Source organism: Vanessa atalanta, chromosome 26, assembly GCF_905147765.1.
Source record: "Vanessa atalanta chromosome 26, ilVanAtal1.2, whole genome shotgun sequence".
In the NCBI taxonomy this organism is placed as follows: Eukaryota; Metazoa; Arthropoda; class Insecta; order Lepidoptera; family Nymphalidae; genus Vanessa; species Vanessa atalanta.
Window position 1 is genome coordinate 5,209,951 of NC_061896.1, and position 24,706 is coordinate 5,234,656.

General features: G+C 33.1%; 4 protein-coding genes across 43 annotated transcripts in view; 2 read left to right on the top strand and 2 right to left on the bottom strand.

Moving 5' to 3' along the window:
• The window catches only part of LOC125074041 (ryanodine receptor), a 141,761-nt gene extending 134,539 nt beyond the window's left edge, over positions 1-7,222 (top strand). For 13 of the 39 annotated variants that reach the window (XM_047685227.1, XM_047685241.1, XM_047685234.1 and 10 more), the window contains 12 exons: positions 368-499; positions 857-950; positions 1,621-1,776; positions 2,117-2,210; positions 2,856-3,004; positions 3,462-3,592; positions 4,004-4,162; positions 4,268-4,475; positions 4,928-5,059; positions 5,371-5,637; positions 6,145-6,247; positions 6,702-7,221. In XM_047685227.1, coding sequence (XP_047541183.1) covers positions 368-499; positions 857-950; positions 1,621-1,776; positions 2,117-2,210; positions 2,856-3,004; positions 3,462-3,592; positions 4,004-4,162; positions 4,268-4,475; positions 4,928-5,059; positions 5,371-5,637; positions 6,145-6,247; positions 6,702-6,805 — 1,729 coding nt within the window. In that variant the 3' untranslated portion in view covers positions 6,806-7,221. Of the gene's footprint in view, positions 1-367; positions 500-856; positions 951-1,617; positions 1,779-2,116; positions 2,211-2,855; positions 3,005-3,461; positions 3,593-4,003; positions 4,163-4,267; positions 4,476-4,927; positions 5,060-5,370; positions 5,638-6,144; positions 6,248-6,701 lie in introns of those variants that run through there. The other 26 variants (XM_047685228.1, XM_047685235.1, XM_047685253.1 and 23 more) reach the window with 4 other exon arrangements.
• Positions 7,223-8,070: 848 nt separating this feature from the next.
• LOC125073952 (Golgi pH regulator) lies at positions 8,071-14,825 on the bottom strand. 2 transcript variants are annotated; one of them, XR_007120076.1, is made up of 10 exons: positions 14,686-14,825; positions 14,387-14,550; positions 14,002-14,108; positions 12,704-12,807; positions 12,180-12,301; positions 11,691-11,911; positions 10,943-11,124; positions 9,998-10,183; positions 9,040-9,350; positions 8,089-8,102 (listed from the first exon to the last, which is right to left on the bottom strand). XR_007120076.1 is itself a non-coding variant. In XM_047685073.1 (9 exons), the coding sequence occupies exons 1-9, from the start codon at positions 14,725-14,727 to the stop codon at positions 9,090-9,092; spliced, it is 1,389 nt and encodes a 462-aa protein (XP_047541029.1). In that variant the 5' UTR covers positions 14,728-14,825; the 3' UTR covers positions 8,071-9,089. The 2 variants fall into 2 exon arrangements, 1 of the variants encoding a protein (XP_047541029.1); XM_047685073.1 differs by having other exon boundaries at positions 8,071-9,350.
• A 1,507-nt stretch (positions 14,826-16,332) lies between these two features.
• Positions 16,333-18,097, bottom strand: LOC125073980 (zinc finger protein 816-like). Its single transcript, XM_047685129.1, has 2 exons — positions 17,773-18,097; positions 16,333-17,690 (listed from the first exon to the last, which is right to left on the bottom strand). Exons 1-2 carry the CDS (start codon positions 17,953-17,955, stop codon positions 16,392-16,394), a joined length of 1,482 nt encoding a protein of 493 aa, XP_047541085.1. The 5' UTR covers positions 17,956-18,097; the 3' UTR covers positions 16,333-16,391.
• Positions 18,098-18,403: 306 nt separating this feature from the next.
• Positions 18,404-24,706, top strand: part of LOC125073897 (glycerol kinase) — a 35,153-nt gene continuing 28,850 nt past the window's right edge. Inside the window, exon 1 of the mRNA XM_047684981.1 lies at positions 18,404-18,543. The gene's annotated coding sequence lies outside the window, so the exon portion shown is untranslated. The remainder of the gene's footprint in view (positions 18,544-24,706) is intronic.

The window sequence follows — 24,706 nt, forward strand, 5'->3', positions numbered from 1 at the left end:
ACTACAGAAAAGAGTTCTTGACCTTATTAAATTCATCCAGCTCATTTCAACTGGGATCGGTGTTGTGTGTTATGTAATACTGCGAGGAAAAGTATTTGGCAGACTTTTATGTCCTACATACTGCCCTTTTAGGAAATGCCTTTTCTGTGGGCGGTAGGCTAGTCTATCGCCACTATACAGTTGTTGAGGTGTTACTAATTATGATATTGGTGTATTCACACAATATATCTGCTCAGTTAAATTTTATTACATCCATGAAGAGCGGAGCCCTATTGTATTTCTTTAAGAAACAACAGGGTATACGTAACGACCAATTAAATTGCGGAGAATGATATACTTTCTCTTCTAAAATAAACTATTGTTTCAGGATACAAGTGAAACCGCACGAATCGCCCAGTACTTCCACTCCGTCATCGGGCGAGGAAGCAGAAGTGTCTCCGGATGAAAGTGTTGAGCATACAGAGGAACAACAACCACCCTCCCTTATCGATCTCTTGGGGTATGGAATTATTTGTTTTTTCTTGTCCTTTCTTATAAACGATTGGAGACTATAATGATGATGATGATGTCCGTATTCCCGATTTTAATTTTGAAAAACCCAATAAAATTTTAGTGGACCAACTCAGGGTGTGAGTGTCTTAAACTTAATAGTAAGATGAGTATAATGTAATTCGTTTAATATTCGTTTTAAGTTTTTGTTATATTATACAAATACACAAATAATTATTGTCCCCTAAATCAGCTATAAGCAAGCCTTTAGACCAGAGACAATTATTGAAGCGTATAATTATTTCTCCATTATGCTAACTATACGATCTGGTGGTCTGTTTCAAACTCTCTTTTATGTATATTTCAGTGGCGAGCAAGCGAAGAAACAAGCCCAGGAGAGATTAGAAGCTCAGGCAGTTCAGCAAGCCGCTATGTCGGCCATTGAGGCTGAGAGCAAGAAGGTATGATTTTATTTGCATTTTAAGTATATTGTGTCTTCTTCTTCCGAATGCTACATCAATGTTAACAGAAAGAGAGAGATTGTTTAACTATACGCCTTGTAAAAATCGCTTATAAGTAAAGACGTTAGATTTCTAATGTGGTAGTTCTTTGTCAGTAATAAAAAGCCCATTGAATTGAACTTCCTTTGTCATTCTCAGACATAACTAAACATTGAAATAAATTTATCAAATTCATCCTTTGCACGTGTTTAAATTTAAATTAATTTTCAAAATATGCTTGAATAATAAAGTCATTGAAGAAAACTTTAATTTCAAAATTAATGTATTTAAACATTCCTCGTTCCATTCATGCAGCATGGATTCGGGAAAACGTATTTCCAAAGCAAACAGGTAAAGTATTCCTTTTATTTCAGGGATACTATAGCTTGGTCTGCCAATAACTGACATTAATTTTCAAAATGCCACCTCCTTGAATATATCTTGAGATAAAATCTTTGTCTTGTCCGCACAAAGTCGTACGGGATGATAGGAGTTTTTGGAATGGAATATTTTATGATGTTAGTGACATAATAAACACTCCGTTCGGAAAAGTCCTATCTTAATAGAATTTGTAATGGATAATAAGTAGAATTGTTTATAAGAATAAACTCTGGAAGCTTGACTTCGGCAGGCTGTCCAAGGGCCGTCGCCGTCCGCTCTGTCGCAAGTGGACCTCTCGCAGTACACTCGTCGCGCGGTTTCGTTCCTGGCGCGTAACTTCTACAACCTGAAGTACGTCGCACTCGTGCTCGCCTTCTGCATCAACTTCGTGTTGCTATTTTACAAGGTGGGGTTTTAAAAATATACATATATATATATTCTCTTTTTAATCTTATAAATCGACTTCTTATGGATGATTTTGCTATATCGATTAAGAAATTGCAAAAGATCGTGTGTGACCAACCCCAATTCGAAAGAGAATATCTTAACTTTCACTGTAAAATTTACTATTATTGGAAAATTATATGGTATGTCCATTCGTCTGTAATACTCATCCCTCAAACCGGAACACAACATTAATAAGTATTGCTGATTGATTGAATATGTGATGACGGGCAGGCTTGAAACCAAAAGCCAACGACCAAGTAAACCAAAAATTGTCCTTAGAAATATCCCTCTCACTTCAGGTTTCAACATTAGAGGTGGAACGCGGTGAGGGTTCAGGCATCGGTGACATTATCAGCGGATCGGGTTCCGGGCAAGGTTCTGGTAGCGGAGACGGTACGTACTATTCATTAATCTTAGAATGTTCGGATACAATATTTATTTTAAGCTAATATCACGTGTTGTCGAAATTCAACATTTTTTCAAAGTTCTTCAAATAATTTGGTGCTAAAATAGCACATCAGCTTTGAAGTGATTTTAATTACATACCTTCATTTTGTTATTTTATTTTAAATTGTAAAATAGTAGAATGATGCGTTACAATTGCATGCATTACGATTTTCACGCATTGTAAAACTGAGTATAGAATTGCTTCCCAGATCTCTTTTTTTTATGGCATTGGTTGGCGGACGAACATATGGGCCACCTGATGGTAAGTGGTCACCACCGCCCATAGACAAAGGCGCTGTAAGAAATATTAACCATTCCTTACATCAACTATGCGCCAAAAACCTGGGGAAATAAGATGTTATGTCCCTTGTGCCTGCGATTACACTGGCTCACTCACCCTTCTAACCGGAACACAACATTTCAGTGTACTGTTATTTGGCGGTAGAATATCTGATGACGTGATGTGGCCAGACGGGCTTGCACAAAGCCCTACCACCAAGTAAAAATCTCTCAGTAGAATCTACTTTCTAAACAAGTCTACAGTCTATTTAAATAAAATATATTTTGTAAGTATATATGTCTCGTCCGTAGGTGGTAGCGGTGAAGGTGATGATGAAGATCCACTAGAAGTGGTGCTTATAGATGAGGACTTCTTCTACATGGAACACGTGATCAAAATTGCCGCCGCACTGCATTCTATTGTTTCCCTCGCTATTCTGATTGGTTACTACCATCTTAAGGTAGGCCTTAATATAATTTGAAATTATGACTTATATAAATAGTGTCTTATCCTTATTCGCAATCGGAATGAGATGCGACCTTTTTGAACTGGGACGATGTTCAGTTCGCAAACTCGACGATGACTCGCAAGACGTTGTTTCTTGTTTGTTTGTGTGAGTTACATTACATCGTACAATGATGTTTTTAAATGTATGTGCTCCATAAAAAAATATGTTACATAGTACTTAATAAATTAACATAGGTACTACAAAATGGTAAGTAATAGGTATCTTAAACAATGTATAAGAAGAGTATTTTTTTTCTAATCAGATATTTCTTGAACATAGGCGGCATAATGTTGGCATGCATTCTGAAACATATCCACCAAATCACAATGTTTTCATTGAATATCAAATTCCTTCTTAACATGAGCGACCTTTGTTCAGCAAAGCAATATTAAGCCATCGTACATTCCAGGTACCGCTAGCTATATTCAAACGGGAGAAGGAAATAGCGCGTAAACTTGAGTTCGACGGTCTTTACATCGCAGAACAGCCGGAAGACGACGACTTGAAGAGCCATTGGGATAAACTTGTGATTTCTGCCAAGTGAGTCATTGTTTAGTAATTTTTGAGAAATTATTAATTTCTAACTTAGATTCCACTATGCGAGTCAATCTCGATATTCGAAAACTAGCTCTTTACGCAGATGTTAAAGTGTGAAGAAGCAAATCCACTCCATAGTCGATAGCACTAGGAAAATTGACGACGAAATATTTTTGGAGATTGTACAATTTACAAGAATAGTGTAAAATAGCAGCTAATGGAATAATGTTTTATCATTAGTCAATAAAATAAATAATATCTTCATAACACAGATTAAATAAGATTTACATAGAAAAAAAGGCTGTCAAAAAAATTCAAAGGCTTTATGGCACCTATTTTTTTGGACAGGACGAATATCAATTGTATTAATAAGAAGAATTAATTAATGAGTGATAATGAATTTTTCTTTAACAGATCGTTCCCGGTCAACTATTGGGATAAATTCATCAAAAAGAAAGTCCGCGTGAAATATTCGGAGACGTATGACTTCGATTCGATTTCCAACATGCTCGGGATGGAGAAGACTTCGTTCTCTGCTCAGGAAGAAGAAAGTAGCAAAGGATTCATCCATTAGTAAGAGTTTTCTTTAATTACTTTTAGTAGTCGGAAATAAAAAGTAACCTATTATAGAATTAGTAGAACTTAATTTCCTCTTTTAATAAATATTACAATCCTTAGCATAATCAACATCGACTGGCGTTACCAAGTGTGGAAGGCGGGCGTCACGATCACCGACAACTCTTTCCTGTACTCCCTCTGGTATTTCTCCTTCTCCGTGATGGGCAACTTCAACAACTTCTTCTTCGCCGCTCACTTGCTGGATGTGGCCGTCGGCTTCAAGACTCTGAGGACCATCTTGCAATCTGTCACTCATAATGGAAAACAGGTCTCATATACGTATTTCTAACTTAAAGAATTAGGTGGATATATTTTAGGTGGGTTTATTTTTCTTAATATCACTTACGGAATACATACGGAACACTTTAGTAATGTAAATTTAAATGGGGTGAAATTCCTCACCAATTTATAGGTATTATAATACTAACGAGTACTAAAACCTCCCGCTGTATTTTCCGATGTAAGTTTTGTGTAAACGCCTTTAGTAGTTACCTTAGTCAGGCGACACCCCGCATGTATTAGTATAGATAGATACATTATATCTACTAGAGAAATAATAAAACACAAACCTAACCGGTGAGCTTCCATGTAATAAATTATTATTTTTTATCCTTTGTGATACAGATTAGAAATGGTATCTATTTATCATGAAATGAATTCCGAATTTCTTTTTATTTTTAAACTTATTCGAAAGTAACGCCAGGTCCTGTATGTCCGCAGCTGGTGCTCACGGTGATGCTGCTCACGATCATCGTGTACATCTACACCGTCATCGCGTTCAACTTCTTCCGCAAGTTCTACGTGCAGGAGGAGGACGACGAGATCAATCGGAACTGCCACGACATGCTCACGGTTCGCTCCTCGTTCGTTTGTCGCTCCGTGGTTGTCCTGACGTGGAGTTGGCATCTCACAAATAAACTTCAGTTCTCTTGACATCCAGCACAGTTCTACACAGTTCTTGATAAGTTTTAACAAAAGTTCCGGCGATTAAACTACGAAAATCAAGCTTTGAAAAATGAGATACTAACTTTGCAAAGCTGATAAAATTTCGAGAATGTTCTAAATAAGTTTTGAAGCAAATTTTGGAAGGGTTCTAGTCTCTAGCACTTAACGATTTTTTTTTAATTAATTATATATTTTATTCTCGTGTGTGGTGTCGGCAGTGCTTCGTGTTCAACCTGTACAAGGGCGTGCGAGCGGGCGGCGGCATCGGAGACGAGCTGGAGCCGCCCGACGGGGACGACTCCGAGGTGTACCGCATCATCTTCGACATCTCCTTCTTCTTCTTCGTCATCGTCATCCTGCTGGCCATCCTGCAAGGTCTGATCATCGACGCCTTCGGTGAGCTGCGTGACCAGCTGGAGTCCGTCAAGGAGGACATGGAGTCCAACTGCTTCATATGCGGCATCAACAAGGATTACTTCGATAAGGTAGCCGATCTTTAAATTAGCCAATTATTAATTGGAATCACATGGCCAACCCATTGATTTAGTATTGAATAAAAAAAGTTAAAGATAAATTTATAAGCGTATTTCATTAGCAGACTTTTCTATGTATTTACGGAAAAGTGTAACTAATAATTTTAATACTGAATAGATTATAAGGTTCTTTGACACGCTCCTTAAATAGAAAGAAAAACGTTTAAAATTTGAATATAATACAAAAAGATAGCTACGGAGCGGTTGTAGGTTATTTACTTGACTAAATTTCGTCGCGATATTCTGTGATATTTGCCCTCATCGTCAAACATGAGATGTATTCGAAATCAAATTAACCACACCGAAAAATCAAAATTAAAATTTGTCAAGGAAATTAAAAAAAAAAATCAACCACGATTTAGGGCCCCGGAATGGCCAAAACGGCTCTGCCTGAATAATGCAGGTCATTGATCATAATATGTCTATTTATTTATTTTATGAATACCGAAAATATTTCAGGTTCCACACGGGTTCGACACCCACGTGCAGCGGGAGCACAACCTAGCCAACTACATGTTCTTCCTCATGCATCTCATCAACAAACCTGACACTGAATATACAGGTGATTAATTCATGTCACGTCACGTCACGCCTTGGCCTGGTGCCCTGGTGGCCTGGTTACCACTATAGGCTATTTTATCTGGGGATATGAAAATAAAATCTACAAAGACACGATCGAGTGATAGGTAGCCAAGGCAAGAAAAATAGAATGAAGTATTTTGTTAAAAAGTGCCTCTGTACCTTAGTTTGTTATGTCATTACTTCCTAGAAGTATATGCGACGCTGTCGAATGGTGTGGTTCTATTCCTGGCTAGGATTATTAATTTTTAAATATCCAATGATGCAGTTTTATTTTTCATTAAAATTGGTACGAACACATATTTGAGTATTAGCTATTCCTTATAGTTTCAGATTCATCAACACATTCCTGAAAAATTTACCTGTACTACTAAAATTTGTACATCAAACAATAAGCTAACATACCTAAATATTTATCTTTTTTTTACTCATTCAAGGTCAAGAAACATTCGTGTGGAACATGTACACTCAAAGGTGTTGGGACTTCTTCCCAGTGGGTGACTGCTTCAGGAAGCAATATGAAGACGTAATGGGAGAATAGATTAATTAGTCCAAATGTTGGTCAATTACGTGCCTGTCTTTATTCTCTTTCATTTCTATGAAGAGTGACAAAGACGAGATGACTTGACATTTGGAAATAATCCTGTACAAATGTTAAGTTTCAAATCGTAATCATAATTTAAATATCAATTGTTGCTCAAAACTAAAACAATTTATAAAATGATTCGCTAAAATAGGATTTCATCGACGATTTAAAAAAAAGTTACAATGACATTAAATTATGTTGTTATTCTAAAATATTCGCTAATAATATTGTCTAGCCCGAAAAAAGCTAATTATTTTTATATTTATACGTTTTCAATTTAAGAATACATTTTTAACATTTCAGATATAAAAATAATACAAAATGTTTAATCTGTGGCTTCATAATTCTTACAACTGTCAAATGTTATATTCTTCTCCATTAATTAATTAAGGTGGCCTTTCCAAGAAAATTTTCTATTTTAACATTTCGATATAGTTTATGTAAGATAGTTTAAAAGTGTTAATATATAAATAAATCTTTAATTTATTCATTTTGATAGTTTTATTTCAAAAAAAAAAAATACCTTTCAATGAGAAATTTTATTAATTATCATGCACTTACATATATTTATTTTTTAGTATCCCAAGTAAAATTATTGATTGAAGAAGAAAAAAATGGTCAAACTTAATATTTTTCCAAATTTTGTCAGTTATTTGATTGTGGTATAGAATATTATTTTCACAGAAAATACTGGTCGGTACATTTAAGCATATTTATAGTACGACACTATTTAAATGTAGCATGTAATTAAAAAAAAAAAAAAATTATCATCAATTTGGCGAATGTATTTGGTTATATGACAGGCACAAGGGACATAACATCTTAGTTCCCAAGGTTGGTGGCGCATAGGTGATGTAAGGAATGGTTAATATTTCTTACAGCGCCTTTGTCTATGGGCGGTGGTGATCACTTAACATCAGGTGACCCATATGCTCGTCCACCAACCAATGCCATAAAAAAAAAAAAGAAACTTTACAAATTATTACGTTTGTATAAAGATCATTTTCGTACAACAAATAGATAAAGATTGATTTTTAAGACGCACTTAATTCAGATGTGATCGGTTTTACGAATTAAGCCGATCTAAGTTGAGTCGTACTATACCTTCTTATTTGATGGTCTAACAAAAGGGTACAAAAACTCAATAAGAACAGACCAACGGTGATTATTATTTTGTTAATTTAATATAGGAGTTGAGCAATAAAACAATTTATTTTTATATCATTTTAATTAAACACATATATACATATATCTTTATCTTAACATAATCATAATACTTAAACACTAGTCTGTCAGTCTTAATCACTATGTTCCCGCTTAGTCTTTACATGACTGATGACTCTCTTGTAATCTCTTATCCTAATACTTTTAAGTAAACCTGAGAAATTTCTCAAGTTAAATTAATAAAGATATATAGAAATATGTAAGTAACAAAATATATAATAAGTTTAAGTGGTAGGGAGATGTATTGCCATCTGGTATTGCCATCAACTAAAATTATTGTACCGTTTAACATTACTTTAAGTTTTAAGGGTGTGTGAATGTGATATAATATTAGTTCCCATGGTTGGCAGTGACGGTTCATGTGTATGTGTGATTTGTACTTCTTATAGTACCCGTGTCAGGGGGGAGGGGGGGGGGTCAAGCCTGCCATCAGAGGAGTTCTGTATGAATAACTAATAACACCGATTTTATTCCTTGCAATACTAGCACATATATTTTATATATAAATGGCATAAAGTGCTTATTTTTTGTACTGTGTGCAAAAACAAAAATATATATATTTATTTTTGTTCTGGAGGTACAATTCCCAAAATTTTTTAACATTTTCGTGAATATATCTTACATCATACAAAGCTGTCTTCTGCGAATAATCATTATACTTAAACAGTAAAGGTCGCAAAAGGAAAGCGAACAACGTGTGAGTCAGATATCAAGAGATAGGCCGGTTTTTTTTTGACTAGCACATGTTACACCGAGGATAATATTTCAAATGCTGTATACAGATTATATCACCTAATATGAATCCACACATTTCATGGTGCTGGCAATACAGAATTCGCCATTATTTTAAGAGATTTGAATATGCCCAAAAAACCTCTTAAGAAACAAAACGATTGCCCGGCAATGTAACTAAAGTCTTCTAAAATAAATGTAATAATTTTCTTATTTATATCGACCAGTTGAACATTTAAATGTACAAATACGTTTAACTTTTTAAATTAATCTATATTAACATTTAATTAACGGATGGTTGTTTATGAGCTAAATACAATGTAAATATACTCGTCAAAGCACTCACGAGGAAGATCACGTCGAACCATCTGTGATAGAAATTAAACTGCAAGTCTCCTAGAACCTGAGTTATTATTATCCTGTACTCCGGAGGCATGTTCATCCTCATCAGCAGGACGGACGAACAGAAATACATTCCCATTATTTGTGCGAGTATCAAGACGATTATGTTCGAAGATTTCGATGACGATATTTTGTAAAAGAACTGTAAAAGAGAAAATATTAATTAAGACCTTCTCTCCTTCTGAGAAGCAGGTCTGGGAGCTTCCAACACTGCTCCAATGTATTCTCAGCTGACATATGCGGATATCCTTACGATGTATTCCTTAAACACTAGATCAATTATAAATACATACAAATTAAGCATTCTGTGGTGCCTGGGTTTAAATCCACAATCGTTGGTTAAGAGTCATGTCTTCTTACCAGTGACCCAACATTTTTGAACTATCTATTCAATAACATATTAATTAGCTTTGATTTATTTATTACATATGGGTTTCGAAAGAATAGGCAAGTTTAGTAAATTACTTTGTTTAGTTGTCTTATAAATTCATTTAGCACTAATTATATTACTATTAATAATTCCGGAAAGTAGAAACGTAAAAGACACATGTCAACTAAAATAGACCTTATTATTTGTGACATAAAGTCGCTAGTTCTGTTGAGTTGATTATCGATATATATACTATCTTACTTATTTGGAAAAATGCCCACAGACAAAACCGCGGTCAGAAACAAGTAAGTATATCAATCAAAAAAGTCACAACTGTACCTCATTGGATATACCAAGACAGAACTAGATAGAGGATCTCCCCCACCCATGGGTTTAAGAACATTAATATGTAAACGTACCTTGGTGAGTGTGAGCAGTAATCCCCGTATGCTGGTGAGGACGATGCAGCCCACCAATAGGAAGGACACATGCTGGGACCAGAAGCCCACGTCAATATCCACTCCCAGTCGTAGTACGGCAAGTTCGAGCCCACGAGTCACGGGATCCTTCTTGCCCACTCGGTCGAACACTATGTTGATCGTTGACTGCAACGAAGGTGTAAAAAGAAGGTATAATAACTATTCATTTATACTAATACTATAAACGCTAAAGTAAGTCTGTCAACAGACAGACAGACAGACAAAAGGCCGTTAAAGAACGACCAATCCACTGAACAGAATTTGATGAAATTTTTATATGGAGCTAAAACTCCAAGGAAGGATGTAGGCTACTTTTTTATGTCCAACACCAAACGACCAAACCAAGGATAATATTTCAGATGCTGTATTCAGATTATATCAGTTAATATGAATGCACACATTTTATAGTGCTGGCAATACTGAATCTGCCATTATTTTAAGAAACTCAATTCGTAGATTTGATACCCAAAAATCCTCTTAAGAGGCAAAACTATTGCCCGGCAATGTAACTAATGTCTTGTGAAATGATGTAATAATTAATTTCCAAACCAAACCAAACTCTAAAACGAGAAAAGCTGCGTGTGACAACTACTTCATTATCAAAAAAGTTAAGGTACAATTCACTGGTGGCAGATGTGCAAGTTCATCTGAGTAGGTAATGGTAACAACCCTACCAGTAAATCTGCTAAATGACCCATAGCTGATCTACTCCACTAAGCTGTTCTAATGTTGGTTGGTGTGACTGATGATGTATATAGTTAAAATGGAATTTTAATGCATTATTTTCCATAAGAGCCCATTGCCCAGCCAGAGGGACATCTTCGGATCTTCCTACGTGAACAAAAAAACATATTTTTTATATAATAATAAAAGATTTTCACTTACAATAAATATCTTCCAGATGCAATACAATGAGAAGAAGTAGCCAAGGAAATTGAAATATTTCCCCTGGAACGTTCTAGACCATTCTATCTTCTCTCTCATTGTTCTTGCATCGTGTGCCTCTAGAAATAGCTGCCTACTTAACTCCTCCAAGCTGGATATCTCCTGTCGTAGTTGATTTATGTCTGCAAAATTGTAAAATTATTATTATTTATTACTGTCAATCAATAAATAAGTGCTTCTATTTTGAATAACGGAATTAAATTTTAATCACAATTGTCTAATCTCCCTATCTCTTTCCTTGGTGGTAGGGCTTTGTGCAAGCCCCTCTGGGTAGGTACCACCCACTCATCAGATATTCTACCGCTAAATAACAGTAGTACTCTATGTTGTTGTGTTCCGGTTAGAAGGGTGAGTAAGCCAGTGTAACTACAGGCACAAGGGACATAACATCATAGTTCCCAAGGTTGGTGGTGCATAGGTGATGTAAGAATTGGTTAATATTTCTTACAGCGCCTTTATCTATGGGCGGTGGTGACCACTTACCATCAGGTGGCCAATATGCTCGTCCGCCAACCAACGCCATAAAAAAAAAGTAACAATTTTTACAAAGACATATGTCATACATAATAAATAAAGTTACATCTATGACACTTAGTGATGGGAATGAATGTACTTGCTGCAAATAAATAAATTAAAAAAAAATCTAACACCAAAAATATTAATATATAATAATAAAAACAAAACTCACTCTCACTTCCCTGACCCAACGGGTTAGCAATACTTCCAACGCTGGACAATATATTTGTCCAAAACCCTTTATTCTTCACATTAGACTGGTCTAGCATGTATTGGTTCCGGCCCATACTGTTATTCTCTGCTAATGCTATCCTCTTTTTCTTTACCAATATCATGTCCATGGTTTGGAGAAGTTTTTTTTCTATTGATAAAACATCTGATTGTGTAACGGGCCTGTAATTAGTATTTTTATTTATTGTACATAGATAGGTAGATGGGCCACATAGTCATCACCGTCCACATTGTTCCTTTTATTTTACAAGTGGATAGAACCTACCCAGGCAGGTTTGCACAAGCCACTACCACCAACTGAGTTCTCTGGGTTGTTTATATACACACACAGATACAAATATTCTTTATCATATGCAAAAGAATAAAATATACTTTCAGACATGGTCTTATTCTGATAATGTTAAAGGTTGATTTATATAATCTGTGTTACCTTATAAATATAGCCATCGAGGTGTATGGATAATTCACCGCACCAAATCCAGATAGTAATGCCATCACTGTAACACCTATCACTCCTATACGAGACACACCTTGTTCTATTGAAAATATTCCCTAAAAATTAAAATTTTTTTAAAATACTAGAATTAACATAGGTCGACATTCTTTTCACTGATAATAAAAAAGTATATATCAGCTATTTTCAAACTCACATTACGTAATAAGTAAACAAAAAAGTTAAACACATGGAAATTTCCATGGGGGGGGGGGAGTATTGTTTATAAGCAATTTTTGTTTTAATTAATTAAAAAAGATTCACATGATACAGCAAATTTTAGTGTAGCATAGCAACAGATACGGACATAAGTAAATGACAAATACTATTCCAACTTAACGACAAAGATAATTGTATAATTTAATTTGAAGTGATATGTTCTGAAATGCCTATGTTATAGTCAACATCATCTATTGAATCTAGACTGTAATACTAATATAATAAAATAATATCTAGCTTACTTGTTTTGGACTGAGAATAGGAAATGGATCTCCAATTTTCCAGAAGAAATATAGGTATATGAACCAAACAATAAGCGTCAATGGCCTTATCATGTTCTTCGACACTGAAATGAGATGTTTAACATATAATTCCAAACTCCAGACATACATATTTGTTATTTTGTGACATTTTAAATTAATTAAATTGCACTCTTAACTATGTATTTTATAAATTGGTAGGTGATTTATTGAAACACTTTTGAAGTGATAACTTCTTATGAGCGGGTAAATCGCTTCGTTACGTAACGCGTTACGGCGCAGGTCTGTCTGGCTTCCCTTCTCTTACGCATACGGCAGCAGTAATCTCCTCCTCTCTCACTTTAACCCATAGTCCTAGGCGTATTATTCGTAGAGTTTAAATGATCACTTCCCGAGATGCACACATTTTTTTTACCATTTTAAAATGTTCATCTAGTATATTAGCAATATAGAGGACGTACACATTTATATCTTGGATGAATATGATATATTATAGTAAGTGATAGAAGGGGCAAAGCTTTAAAAAATTGGCAATTTAGCGTTATGATTATTCTGAACGCCTAGCCTGTAAAAATCACAGGTTTGATCCTGACCACTTAGGCTATAGTCGTCCCCAATTCCAGCAGTTAGTTTACATCTTAGTTCCCAAGGTTAGTGGCATATTATATCAATAATAATTCATTCAAGAGCCGAGAAGGCCCAGTGGTTAGAATGCGTGCATCTTAACCGATGATTTCGGGTTCAAACCCAGGCATGCACCACTGAAATTTCATGTGCTTAATTTGTGTTTATAATTCATCTCGTGCTCGGCGGTGAAAGAAAACATCGTGAGGAAACCTGCATGTGTCTAATTTCAACAAAATTCTGCCACATGTGTATTCCGCCAACCCGCATTGGAGCAACATGGTGGAATATGCTCCAAACCTTCTCCTCAAAGGGAGAGGAGGCCTTTATCCCAGCAGTGGGACATTTACGCGCTGTTAATGTATGTTAATGTAATAATTCATACAGTAGCAATGTCTAGTGGTGACCAGTTAGCATCAGGTGGTCCATTTGCCAGTCAGCCCACATAAATGACATAAAGGAATTAATAAATATCTTAATAATTCCTTAAAAATTGGCATTGCTATAATTATTTTTTAAAAGAGGCAAAGCCCCTTAACAAGGTACACTGACAATCTCAAAAAGTTGACAGAATCTATTTTATTTTATGAGTGGCATCATTAAATTGGCTTATGTCCAGCAGCAACTATTTAAAGGCAGACAGAAGGAAAACTCACCAAATCGCACATTACTAATGCAGAAGTAAGCAATATAAAAGGGAATAAGAGCGATCACCATGAACAGCAAGAAATAGAGGCCCATGTTCCAATGGAAGTATCTAGAACTGCAAAAAATTATATTAAATAAAAAATCTTAAATTATATTAATTAAAAAATAATAATATAGAACATATTGGAAATCTATGTCTGAATATTTATATTGCCTACATGTTCTTCTGAATAAATACTTTCAGTGTAGGAAAAGGCTTCTTCTTTGCCATAAACTTTAAAATAATTTTAAGAGTACCTTTGTCTAAATATTAGTAATCTTCTTAAAGTTAAATGTCAATAAACTTTTTGTATGATTGTTTTCATCAATAAAGTATTTAAAAAATATATTTACCTTGACTCTAAGTAGCCTATTATTTCAAAAATTATAAGTTCGAACATTGTACAGCTCAACGCAAATGTTACTGAGAATATGAGCTGGACTAAAGTATGATGAACTTCATAATCACGGAACAGCTGCTTTACGAAAAATATCCAACCGCCGACGAAGAAAATTGTCTAAAATATGAAACAATAATTAAGCTACGTTAATATTGAAGATATACAATACAATATTAATAATATTTTGTTAATATGCAAAAGAAAACAAATTAAGGAACTGTAAGATTTAAATTTTTTTATATATTTTCATACTTGTGAGATTAATATGATAAGTGTATCTTCCAGAAACGACATCTTGGTTTTCTAATTCCGGAAAAATTATACTATTATTATTGTAGTTAAATCTGTACAAAACTTTTTTAATTTCGACGAAAAGCCGACTATTTTGCAAAATGCAATATATGTCATGCATGACAATCCTACAGCCAAACGTCAAAGTCATAACCGTCATCAAGATTCGTGCGCTGAATGATAGTATATTGGCTCAAGGTTCTGAGAGTTTGCTTGGCTTTAGGATTTAAGGCTTTGAGATACTCTTTCAATCAAAGTTGCCCGTGCTTTTGTCAAACTTATTATATTTTTATTAGTTTTGGATTTGGCGTTTGATCATTAAATCAATCAGAGATTCCATACGCAAATTCACAGCGTTTTATAGTTTGGCTAGACAGCGGACGGATCAACACGGTGAGGCGACGTGATCTGCTATAATTTACTGCTTATACATAACAAAAAAGACGTCTAAATGTCTTGTTTTATAATGCTCATCTCGTCCACGCCGCCGTAACGTCAGCGTACCGTTGCCATCTGATCAAACGTTTCAGTAAGGAAGCGAAGAAACACACATTTAAAACATGTCACTACATTCTGCTACAACAAATGGCTGAGTAGCAGCTTGACTGAACTGTTATGCTAGCACCAGAGCATAATCCTCCAAGATAAACTATGAACCGAGAACTAATGCTCTGAAGATGTCTGCAACGAAAATCAGCATAATAAATTGTCGTGTACTCTGTCTGTATCCTTAGTTTACAAAAAATACGTCAAAATGATATAACGGGTTAGTGATTAAATGAGTCAGTATCGGTTTTTTGCCACTTAACTTGCGTGGTTTAGTAGTTTGTTAAGGGGGGACCTTAGTCTGAACAAAAGTACTGTCAACTTTGAAATTAATTTAAAATCATCGCTAAGCAGTAGAATTTCAAGAGGAGTTTGAGTGATACTGCTGTATATACACAGTCCGCCTTAGAAGTATTTTTTGGTTGTCTGAAAATAGCATCAAAATGTAGCTGAAAAGGTCCAAGATAATAATGGATTATGGATGTTCTTTTGTAGGTAAATCGTTGGCGTACCTAAATAGACTCAGACCGAATTTGTGGCCCTGAATAGAAACAGTACTCGATTATGACTCAAAGCTCAATCCTGTTCCACCTGAAATAGTCTGTGATGAGTTTGTACTGTCCCTCGAAAATACCAGGGTTGAGGCGTTTTAAAAGCATTTTATTTAGGTACATATAAATTCACACACAAGTACACTCTATAACATGATCTAAGTTAGTCTTCCTTCATGACCGCCGCGCCGTAGTCGAAATCGAAAGAAATAAATAATTAATTTTCTGTACGCAGGCGACTTACAAATTACAATTAAAAATAACCAATCTTCAAATTAAAGAATAATTGTATCTTTAACTTAAAATATACATTTATATTATTATAATTCACTAAATTTATTTTATCAACTAAATAGTTTATTATTAAATAGACATAAGTATTAGTATCAATACCAGTTAAATAAAGGAAAGAGGTAATATATATTCACTACATAGATGTTTTAATAAAAAGATAATAATTTGATTTAATTACAACATAGAACTAGTAGTACAATTTACAATAAAACAAAATAATTTATAATAATTTAATGCAAAAGATCTTATAATATTTTGTTAATTTTCTAACATCTATTAACTTATATGTTGAGTTAAATTGTATTCTTCTTCATCAGACATCTCCAAGAAAATGTTATCCTCTTCCGATAATTGTAACCGTTTATTTGACTTTTCATGTGTTTTCTTATGCTTGTCTAAACATATTTGTGTTGTATACTTTACATTACAAACATCACATTTATATATTACTTCGGAATGGTGACGTTTAGTGTGATCTGCTCTTCTTGATGCAGACAAGAATTTACTATCACAGAAGCGACATTTGTATGGTTTCTCGCCTGTGTGAGTGCGTGTGTGATACAATAATGACTCTTTAGATACAAATTTACCCCCACATGTCGTACATTGAAATTTCTTTTCTTGTGTGTGTTTGACTATGTGTGCATTCAATCTGCTTTTAGCCCAAAATTTCTTTTTACACCATTTACATTCATGACCCTTATAATTTCCATGTTCATGTTGTATGTGAACTCGTAACGATACTTTCTGAGTATATTTTTTGTTGCAGTAGTCACAGGTGAACTTAGCATCAGCCGGAGAAGCTCTAGTATTTTGACCACAGATATTCAACTCTATATGTTTTTTAAATGTTGTCTGGCTCCTATAAATTCGTCCACAATCTTGACAGACAAGTTTTAAATGATGGCTAATTTCATGCATTTTCAGTGTATGACGGTTGTGGAATGTTTTCCCGCACTCTATGCAAATAAGAGTGCAATGACTCTCACTTTTATGAGCTTCTACAAGAGCTATGGAACCAAATTTTCTGTTACAAATGGAACATTGGTAATCTTTTGGAGCGTGAACTCTAATGAAATGGTTTCTCAAGTTTGACAAAGAAGGATATAACTTGAAGCAAACTTTACACTTCAAATTTGTACGATCATTTTTGTCATAAAGCATTTCGCATGTTTTAATAGGAACAGAGAAATAATCTCTTCTTTTTCTTTTTTGAGTTGGTTCTGGCATTGTTATACTTTCTTTTTTTATTGGCATTTCTGTGTTTATATTGAAACTAGAGTGATTATCGATTATACATTGGAATCTTTTAAATGCATTTGTAGTAGATGAAATAGGATGATTATCATCATAGTATTGTTGAGTAGAATAATTGTTAGAATCTAATGTCACATACAATGCATTGCACTTGTAATTGTTTTCAGCAATACTGTCGAAACAAGAATTAAGACTACATAGAGCCTTACTGAGTACTTCAAAATTCCCTTTACATGTTGTAATGAACTTGTAGCATGTAACCGCTGAATGAGTACACTGCTTACATAAGAATTCAAAAGCAGATATATTGTTGCACGTCTGAAACAGTGTAAAATCATAAATATATATATATTTTTATAAAAAACAAAAAGATAAAAGATTTTTTTTAAATATAACATACTTCGGAACCGAGGATGAAAGTTAAAACATCAAATATCTTAATAGCGCAGTCTTTGTCATCTTCTTTTAATATAACTTCGTCCTGTACAGTCACAGAGTTTTCCTTGATTACTTTTAAGCATAAGCAACAAAATTCATTTTTTCTTGTTATTATACTTTGTAATACATGATTGAGAGCAGCCATACTGGACAGTAATTATTGAAGTATTTATTATAAAAGCAATCCCACAAGAAATTTCTAATAAATCGCTTATAATTATATTTTTAAAATACAAGACAAAATCATTTTTGTCAATAAGCTAACAATTAGTGTCCACTATCCGCTGTCCGACTCTCCAACAGATTTACAAAAAATTGTCGATGTCAAAAATGACATTTGACATGCATTCAATTTTGAATGTAAAGTTAAAATTAAGAACGGAAATATTATTTCTTATATCGAATAAAATATATTAAAAAAATGGTGTACCTTATCATTATAATATTACCATAATATATTGATATGTTAAAGTTATCCAGGTAAAGGTAAAGACAGTTTCTTAAAATTTGTGATTACAGCCTAAAAATATTACATTGACATTTCTGTATATTTATTATTTATCTATGTCAGTATTTCCGCGAATTTGCAATTACAAGGGAGTAAATTTCTATTTTACTCCTTCCTTTTATGTTAAAATTGTAATTTACGATGATGTGCAATCAATGAAAAATAATTAATAAACCGGTTTAATTTTTCTGGATCATTATTTATAACGAAGACATTTATAAAAAGGTGAGAGCACTGTTTTTATTAAATGCATTTTCTTATTGGTTACACAATTTTGTCGAATATAATTATACCGTGAGGTTTTTTTAACAAAATATACCTAGCTATGAATAAATAATTATATTTGAACACAAGCAGGATTGTTTGTTTGGCTTAAATTTGGTAAAATAATGTTTAAGTATAATATGCATACATTTTATCATATATCTTACGAATTTTATTTAATATAAATATTCAAATTTGCGAATGCCTGAACATATATTTATATAATCGAAAAATACTTTTTATATTTATGTTTGTAATTTCAGCCCTAAGTGTTTATTCTTATATTATTTTAATTACAAAATAAAATATTAATTGCTATAAGTAATATTGAACCAGCCAATTTATAAAAACAAATAAAACTATAAACATAGATCACATGCATATTGCTAAATTTGTTTTTTTAGGTTTGTAAAAATGAAGGGCAAAGGTACAAAATTGTGTAATATAAATTCTTATCATTTGTACTTTGGAAGTGACCTTTTGCTATCTATAATGAAAATGATTATTGACATATATTTTTATTTATTATTTATTGATAGAATTATAATTTAATTAATAACTTATTGGTTTTGTACTTAACATTTTGATTTTAAGGAGTTATATATAACATATTGGTAATGAATATTACACAATTTACTTATATAGTAAGCCTAAAACAAACTGTTCGGAATAAAATGAAATGGCTGGAAAATGTTAAAAAACCTTATGTTTGTATCTTAATGCTTTTTTGTAAAAAATTGTTAAATATAATTTTTAAAAAATTTGTAATATGTAATTTAAAATATATACATTTTTCAGAAGCGATAATAAGTTAAAAATTCTTTTATAATTAAATAACTATTGATTACTATTTAATGTAACTTTTTAACATAAATATATTCAACAAACTGTTACAACTCACAAAAGGTAAAGGTGCTATTTAGTAAGAATAAAAATATTTTTTATTATCTTTTCAGTATAAATATGTAAATATATGTATGCTTTAAAAGCTTAACTAATATGGCCGAGTTTTAAAAAAATAAGTGGGCAAAGGATAACAATTTGACCGGTGGAAAACAGTAAATTTGCCACCTAAAGACTATTAAATATATACACACAATCAAAAAAAACTATTTTATTAAAATTATATGTGTTTGAAGTTTTCCAAAAATAAGCCGTCATGTATCATCAATCATACTGCGGTTAAAATTGTAATAAAATACTATACTCAATGAAAAGTTTGTTGAACAAGCACATGGATATGAGTAATTCTTGGGTATTAATGCTTTTTGGAACATTGAACGCCCATAGATGTTATAACAATTACATATCTATTTTGTCTAATGTATTGCCCCTAGCATTAACTTCAATGCTTACCTGCTATATTAGACAAACATCTACATTCTAGTAGCATCTATTTTGCATAATATAAGTATGACTAAATATATTTAAAGGCCGGCAACGCACCTGCAACCCCCTGATGTTGCAGATGTCCATGGGCGGTGGTAATCACTTTCCATCAGATGATCCTCCTGCTCGTTTGCCCCTATAACATAAAAAAAAAAAAAAAACTAAAAATTTATCTCCACTTAGTCCACACACCAATTTATCTTATTCTATTTCTATAATGTGTAAGTTATGATAACGTTAATTATTAAATTAATGATCTCACTCCTTTAAAAAAAAGGTAAATATTGTTGTTTTTGCGATAACTCACCTCTAAGTCATGTCACGAAAATTACAAGTATTTTTAGTCTACAATTGATATCATATTAATTTTTCATCTGCTGTTGATTTTTGTTTAAAAATCGAACGATAATGACTAAAATGAAGGGAATGTGCGTTTTGCTATTTTTTTTCTCGTGAGTTAAATCGAAATAGTATACATCTCGTACCCAATGTTTTGAGGTTACTTAAAAAGTTTATCTAGAATAATTTCATCAATTAATCTATCTCTATACAATAATAGTTTATACTTTGGTTCCAGTAGGTATCATTCGACGTATTCCGTATGCCGTCTTAGCACAAAAAGCGCCCGGGTGCAAGCAATATTTTTTCAACCACAGGAATAATCACAAATAAAAAACTTTGTCATTGAATTAACGCGATATCATACGTTTTGAATGTCGAAGAAGTTGTTATCGGAACTTTGAAAGAAAAATTAAAGTTGACATAAGTGGTCAAGTGGAACATTGTCGTTATAAATAAAGATATATGTTTGACGACCTCCTTGGTCGAGAAGTGTGTACCCCGTTTATTTTTTAAATTTATTTATTCATTTGGGTACGCCACTCCGAGGTCCCTGGCTCGATTCCCGGCCGAGTCGATGTAGAAAAAGTTCTTTAGATTTCTATGTTGTCTTGGGTCTGGGTGTTGTTTTCCATAACACAAGTGCTACTTACATTGGGATCAGAATAATGTATGTGATGTTCTCCAATATTTATTTATATCCTAAATCAGAACTATTAGTATATCGCCTAGAATATGTAAATCTAAGGTTTGTTTAAATACTTCTATTTTGATCGGAATAAGCTATTGACGTCATGCTCGTATGACTTTCCAATAGGGAGTGTCCAGTAATCGTAGATTCTTATGTAATATGAAGAGAAAAGTCATGAAAAGATTAATATTCTAGATATGCATATCAGTAGATTCCACTCAGCTGTAAAACATACTTTTTATCACTAATACGATGTCATTATTATCATTTGGACATATTTTATTATTATATGCTATCGTATTACTTGGTAGGATTGGTGTAAAGTCTGTGTTGTTTCCGGCTCATCAGATATTCTATACCAAATAGCAATATTTAGTATTGTTGTGTTTCGGTTTGAAGGGTGAGTGAGCCAGTGTAACTTACAGTTCAATACAAGGAACATAACATCTAAGCTCACAAGGTTGGTTGGTCTGATTTAAGGAATGGTTATATATTTATTACATTGCTAATGGCTATGGGCGGTGGTAACCACTTACCATCAGATAGCACAATTGTCCATCCGTCTACCTTACATAAAAAAAAATCACTATGTATCATATTTACTTCATTACAAGTAAGAAATAATTTTTCAAGGCTCGACTAGTATCTACGTATATTATTTTCCATTTCCCTCTCTTAAAGATAGAAAAAAAAACATTTTACTTGTTTAAGTTTATTTTTTATTGATTTATTTAACGTCAAGGTGCGTTATAATAATAGCGTTAGAATGAAATGTAAATTTCACGGAACACGGAAATCATTAATGTTGTTTGCATCGTCTGATAAAAAAGTATAGATGAAAATAAGTTGGGGTAATCCCCGGGACCAATGATCCAATTATATGACATAAATAATATTTATGTTATATAATTTCCTTTACTAGCAAATTGTTCCCGTGAGTAGTCAAGGTACATCTCTAGTTAATTATTAATAAGACTTTAAAAAATGTTTTAATTGGAGCAAGAGAAATTACAAAGTTCCTTGCTGGTTTTTCTTGGTAGTAGCTCTGAGTATCTTTACATTTAATTAATCTTATAAATTTCCGATTGTATAGTACTTTAAATAAGGCAAATTGATTGAAATGTAAAAAACCGCTCCCTTTCGCTGTTTTTTGGACTATCAATCTGAAATTGTTATTTTTTTATATTGAATACCGTTTTTGATTCGATTGTTCTAGATTTTTTTATGTATGAGTGTAACTTAGAGGTCATAGAGGAAAATTTTACAAATAAGCTACCGTCCAAAGTAGATAAACTATGTTGTAACCGTCAATAGCCACTGAGCAAAGTCAACATGTAATCGAGAACTTGTCCAAGGACGTGGTACGTGATATTAGGGTTGTGGGTTTGTGACGCACATCCGACAAATTAGTTTTTTATAATACAACCTTGTCAAATAAAGTATAAACGACTGATTTGTTTGGAAGTACATTTATTTAAATAGTAAATTTATAAGCTTAACAAAAAAATATTTAAAATAAGTATACGTTTCGATAATGGAAGGAGTAATTGGTGAGGTACGACACTAATTTGGTAGGGATTTCCCAAAAAAAAAAAACAAACGAAGAGGGTTCCGTTTGTTTTTTTAGTGGGCATTCCGGTGCAGACGCCGATGAGAAACGCAGAAACGAGTTTTTCCAGCGAAGAAAAATGTAGTAAACAATTTAAATCCTTATATTCGATTTCAATTAAATATTCTATAGCAAGCATGCAAATCGATTTATAATCGGTGAACTGATCAAGCTTAATCTATATAAAATCCATCCGTGTAAGCAGTTGCCACTCTTTTTCCTTATATATTACATAATTTTTATTTTATATGTGTAGTATAAACATAGACTGCTGTACCACCAGAGACACAAGACATAACACCTTTGTTTGAAAGGTTGGTGGCGCATTGGCAACGTAAGGAAATGATAATATGATTACAGCGCCAATACTTATCAGTGGTGACTTACCATGAGATGGACAGACATTTAAAAAAAACCTATTCTTTAAAAGAGGATCGTAATCGGTTCATCGTTTTATTCAAATCACTAAAGATGGGTATCACGTGCAACGTGTCGAGTTCTATACACATATATATGTATATACATATAGGGGAAAGGCTTGAGGATTTTTGGCTATATGACGCGTGTGAGTAGGGTGAAGGTTCGATTGTTAATAAATAACAATGTAGCCGATCCGGGTCGACAACCTTTTAAATTAAAAATTAAAGAAAAACAATAAACAAACATGGAGCTGTGTGCAATACACACTCACACTGAGGAAAACCGAGGAAAGTATAATAATATACGCGCCACGCACACAGAATAGAGTAGAGAGTGGCGGCGGAGAGTTTTTACGACATAGGAGTCGATCCTACCCCGAATGCGCGCCAGTAGATAATACCAAAACTCATCTCGCTGGGTACAAGACATATCTGCGTTTGTATAGTATGCCTAAAGATCAAATATCGTTGGACAATAGCGAATTAAGTTTTGAATATAATGTTTTATGTCGGACTGTTTTTTAATTATTTGTTACATCAACAAAGGGCCAATTAGTTAAGACAATAGCATTGTTCGAATTGTCTCTCGACACTGACGTGTCGCCTGCCGAGTTGCAAAAATAGTTTCAACGCGGGTGTGAGATGAGATGACAATCAGTCGTTTACAAATTCATGGGGAAACATTCGCTTGGATCTATACAAATTAATATAATTAAAGTGTTTTTCTGCGCAAAATAACTAACAAGACCGAAACAATCATTATTATTTTTGTCCGTCTGTCTGTTTGAGTAGCTTGTTTGTCCGTTCGATTTATGCTTTTATACATAAAATGCAATAGGTAATTTACACGTGACCTCGAAACATTAGTAGGTACATGTAATCGTTTCACGGACGTTATATATTTTGCTTTGCTCGAAATTTTAACTTAATTTTAACTTCGGGGTCAATGTTTTAATGTGAATTAATAAATGAAGAATATACTTCGTTATTTGCAATTTGATGAATAAACGATTTTCAAATTATAGGTAAGTATATATATAAATCCAACTATATGTTACAATATATTAAAATGCTTGTAATTCAATAGTCCATAGCCAATTAATCAAATGACTAATCGAAGTGGATTACTTAATGTCCCCTACTAGTGTTACCATACTCGAAAATATATTAACATTTTTTTAACAATGATTAATCAATTACCGGTGTTGTACGTGAGTTAGTCGAATAGAATATGTTGAAATGAGTTCTTGGTATGTCAAGTGCATATTCTAACTATGGTAATGTGGTATTATTTTAGTTTTAAAAATGTAAATTGTAAAATGGCAATTCGATTTTCAAAGATTTTTTTTTTAATTTATGACCACATACTGACAAACATGTGCCATTGTCATTTTTCGAGTGTTTGTTTTTTTTTGTTTTGCTTCGTTTCGCTCCGTTAATTGCGAATTTGTAAAACATTATCCTAAATAATATTATGAATGTGAAAGTATGTTTGTTACGCTTTCACGTCTTAACTATTTAATCCACGATCATGAAGTTTTGTAAACATGTCAGATAAACAGAAAAATACATAGTAACTAACATAACGGTAACAGCCCCCCTAGATATGATATTAATTTATATATCAAGTCATTTTTTTAATAATATTTGAGAAGTCATAAATATATGTTTGATTTT

Bases quoted from the DNA above. Each gene is read 5' to 3' on its own strand.
- LOC125073952 (XM_047685073.1), bottom strand. From the start codon at position 14,727: ATGTCGTTTCTGGAAGATACACTTATCATATTAATCTCACAA. The intron at 14,109-14,386 runs GTAAATATATTT...AATTTTTTGCAG, and splicing joins ATAGGCTACTTAGAGTCAAG to TTCTAGATACTTCCATTGGA. The intron at 12,302-12,703 runs GTAAGCTAGATA...TTTAATTTTTAG, and splicing joins CTATTCTCAGTCCAAAACAA to GGAATATTTTCAATAGAACA.
- LOC125073980 (XM_047685129.1), bottom strand. From the start codon at position 17,955: ATGGCTGCTCTCAATCATGTATTACAAAGTATAATAACAAGAAAAAAT. The intron at 17,691-17,772 runs GTATGTTATATT...ACACTGTTTCAG, and splicing joins CTTTCATCCTCGGTTCCGAA to ACGTGCAACAATATATCTGC.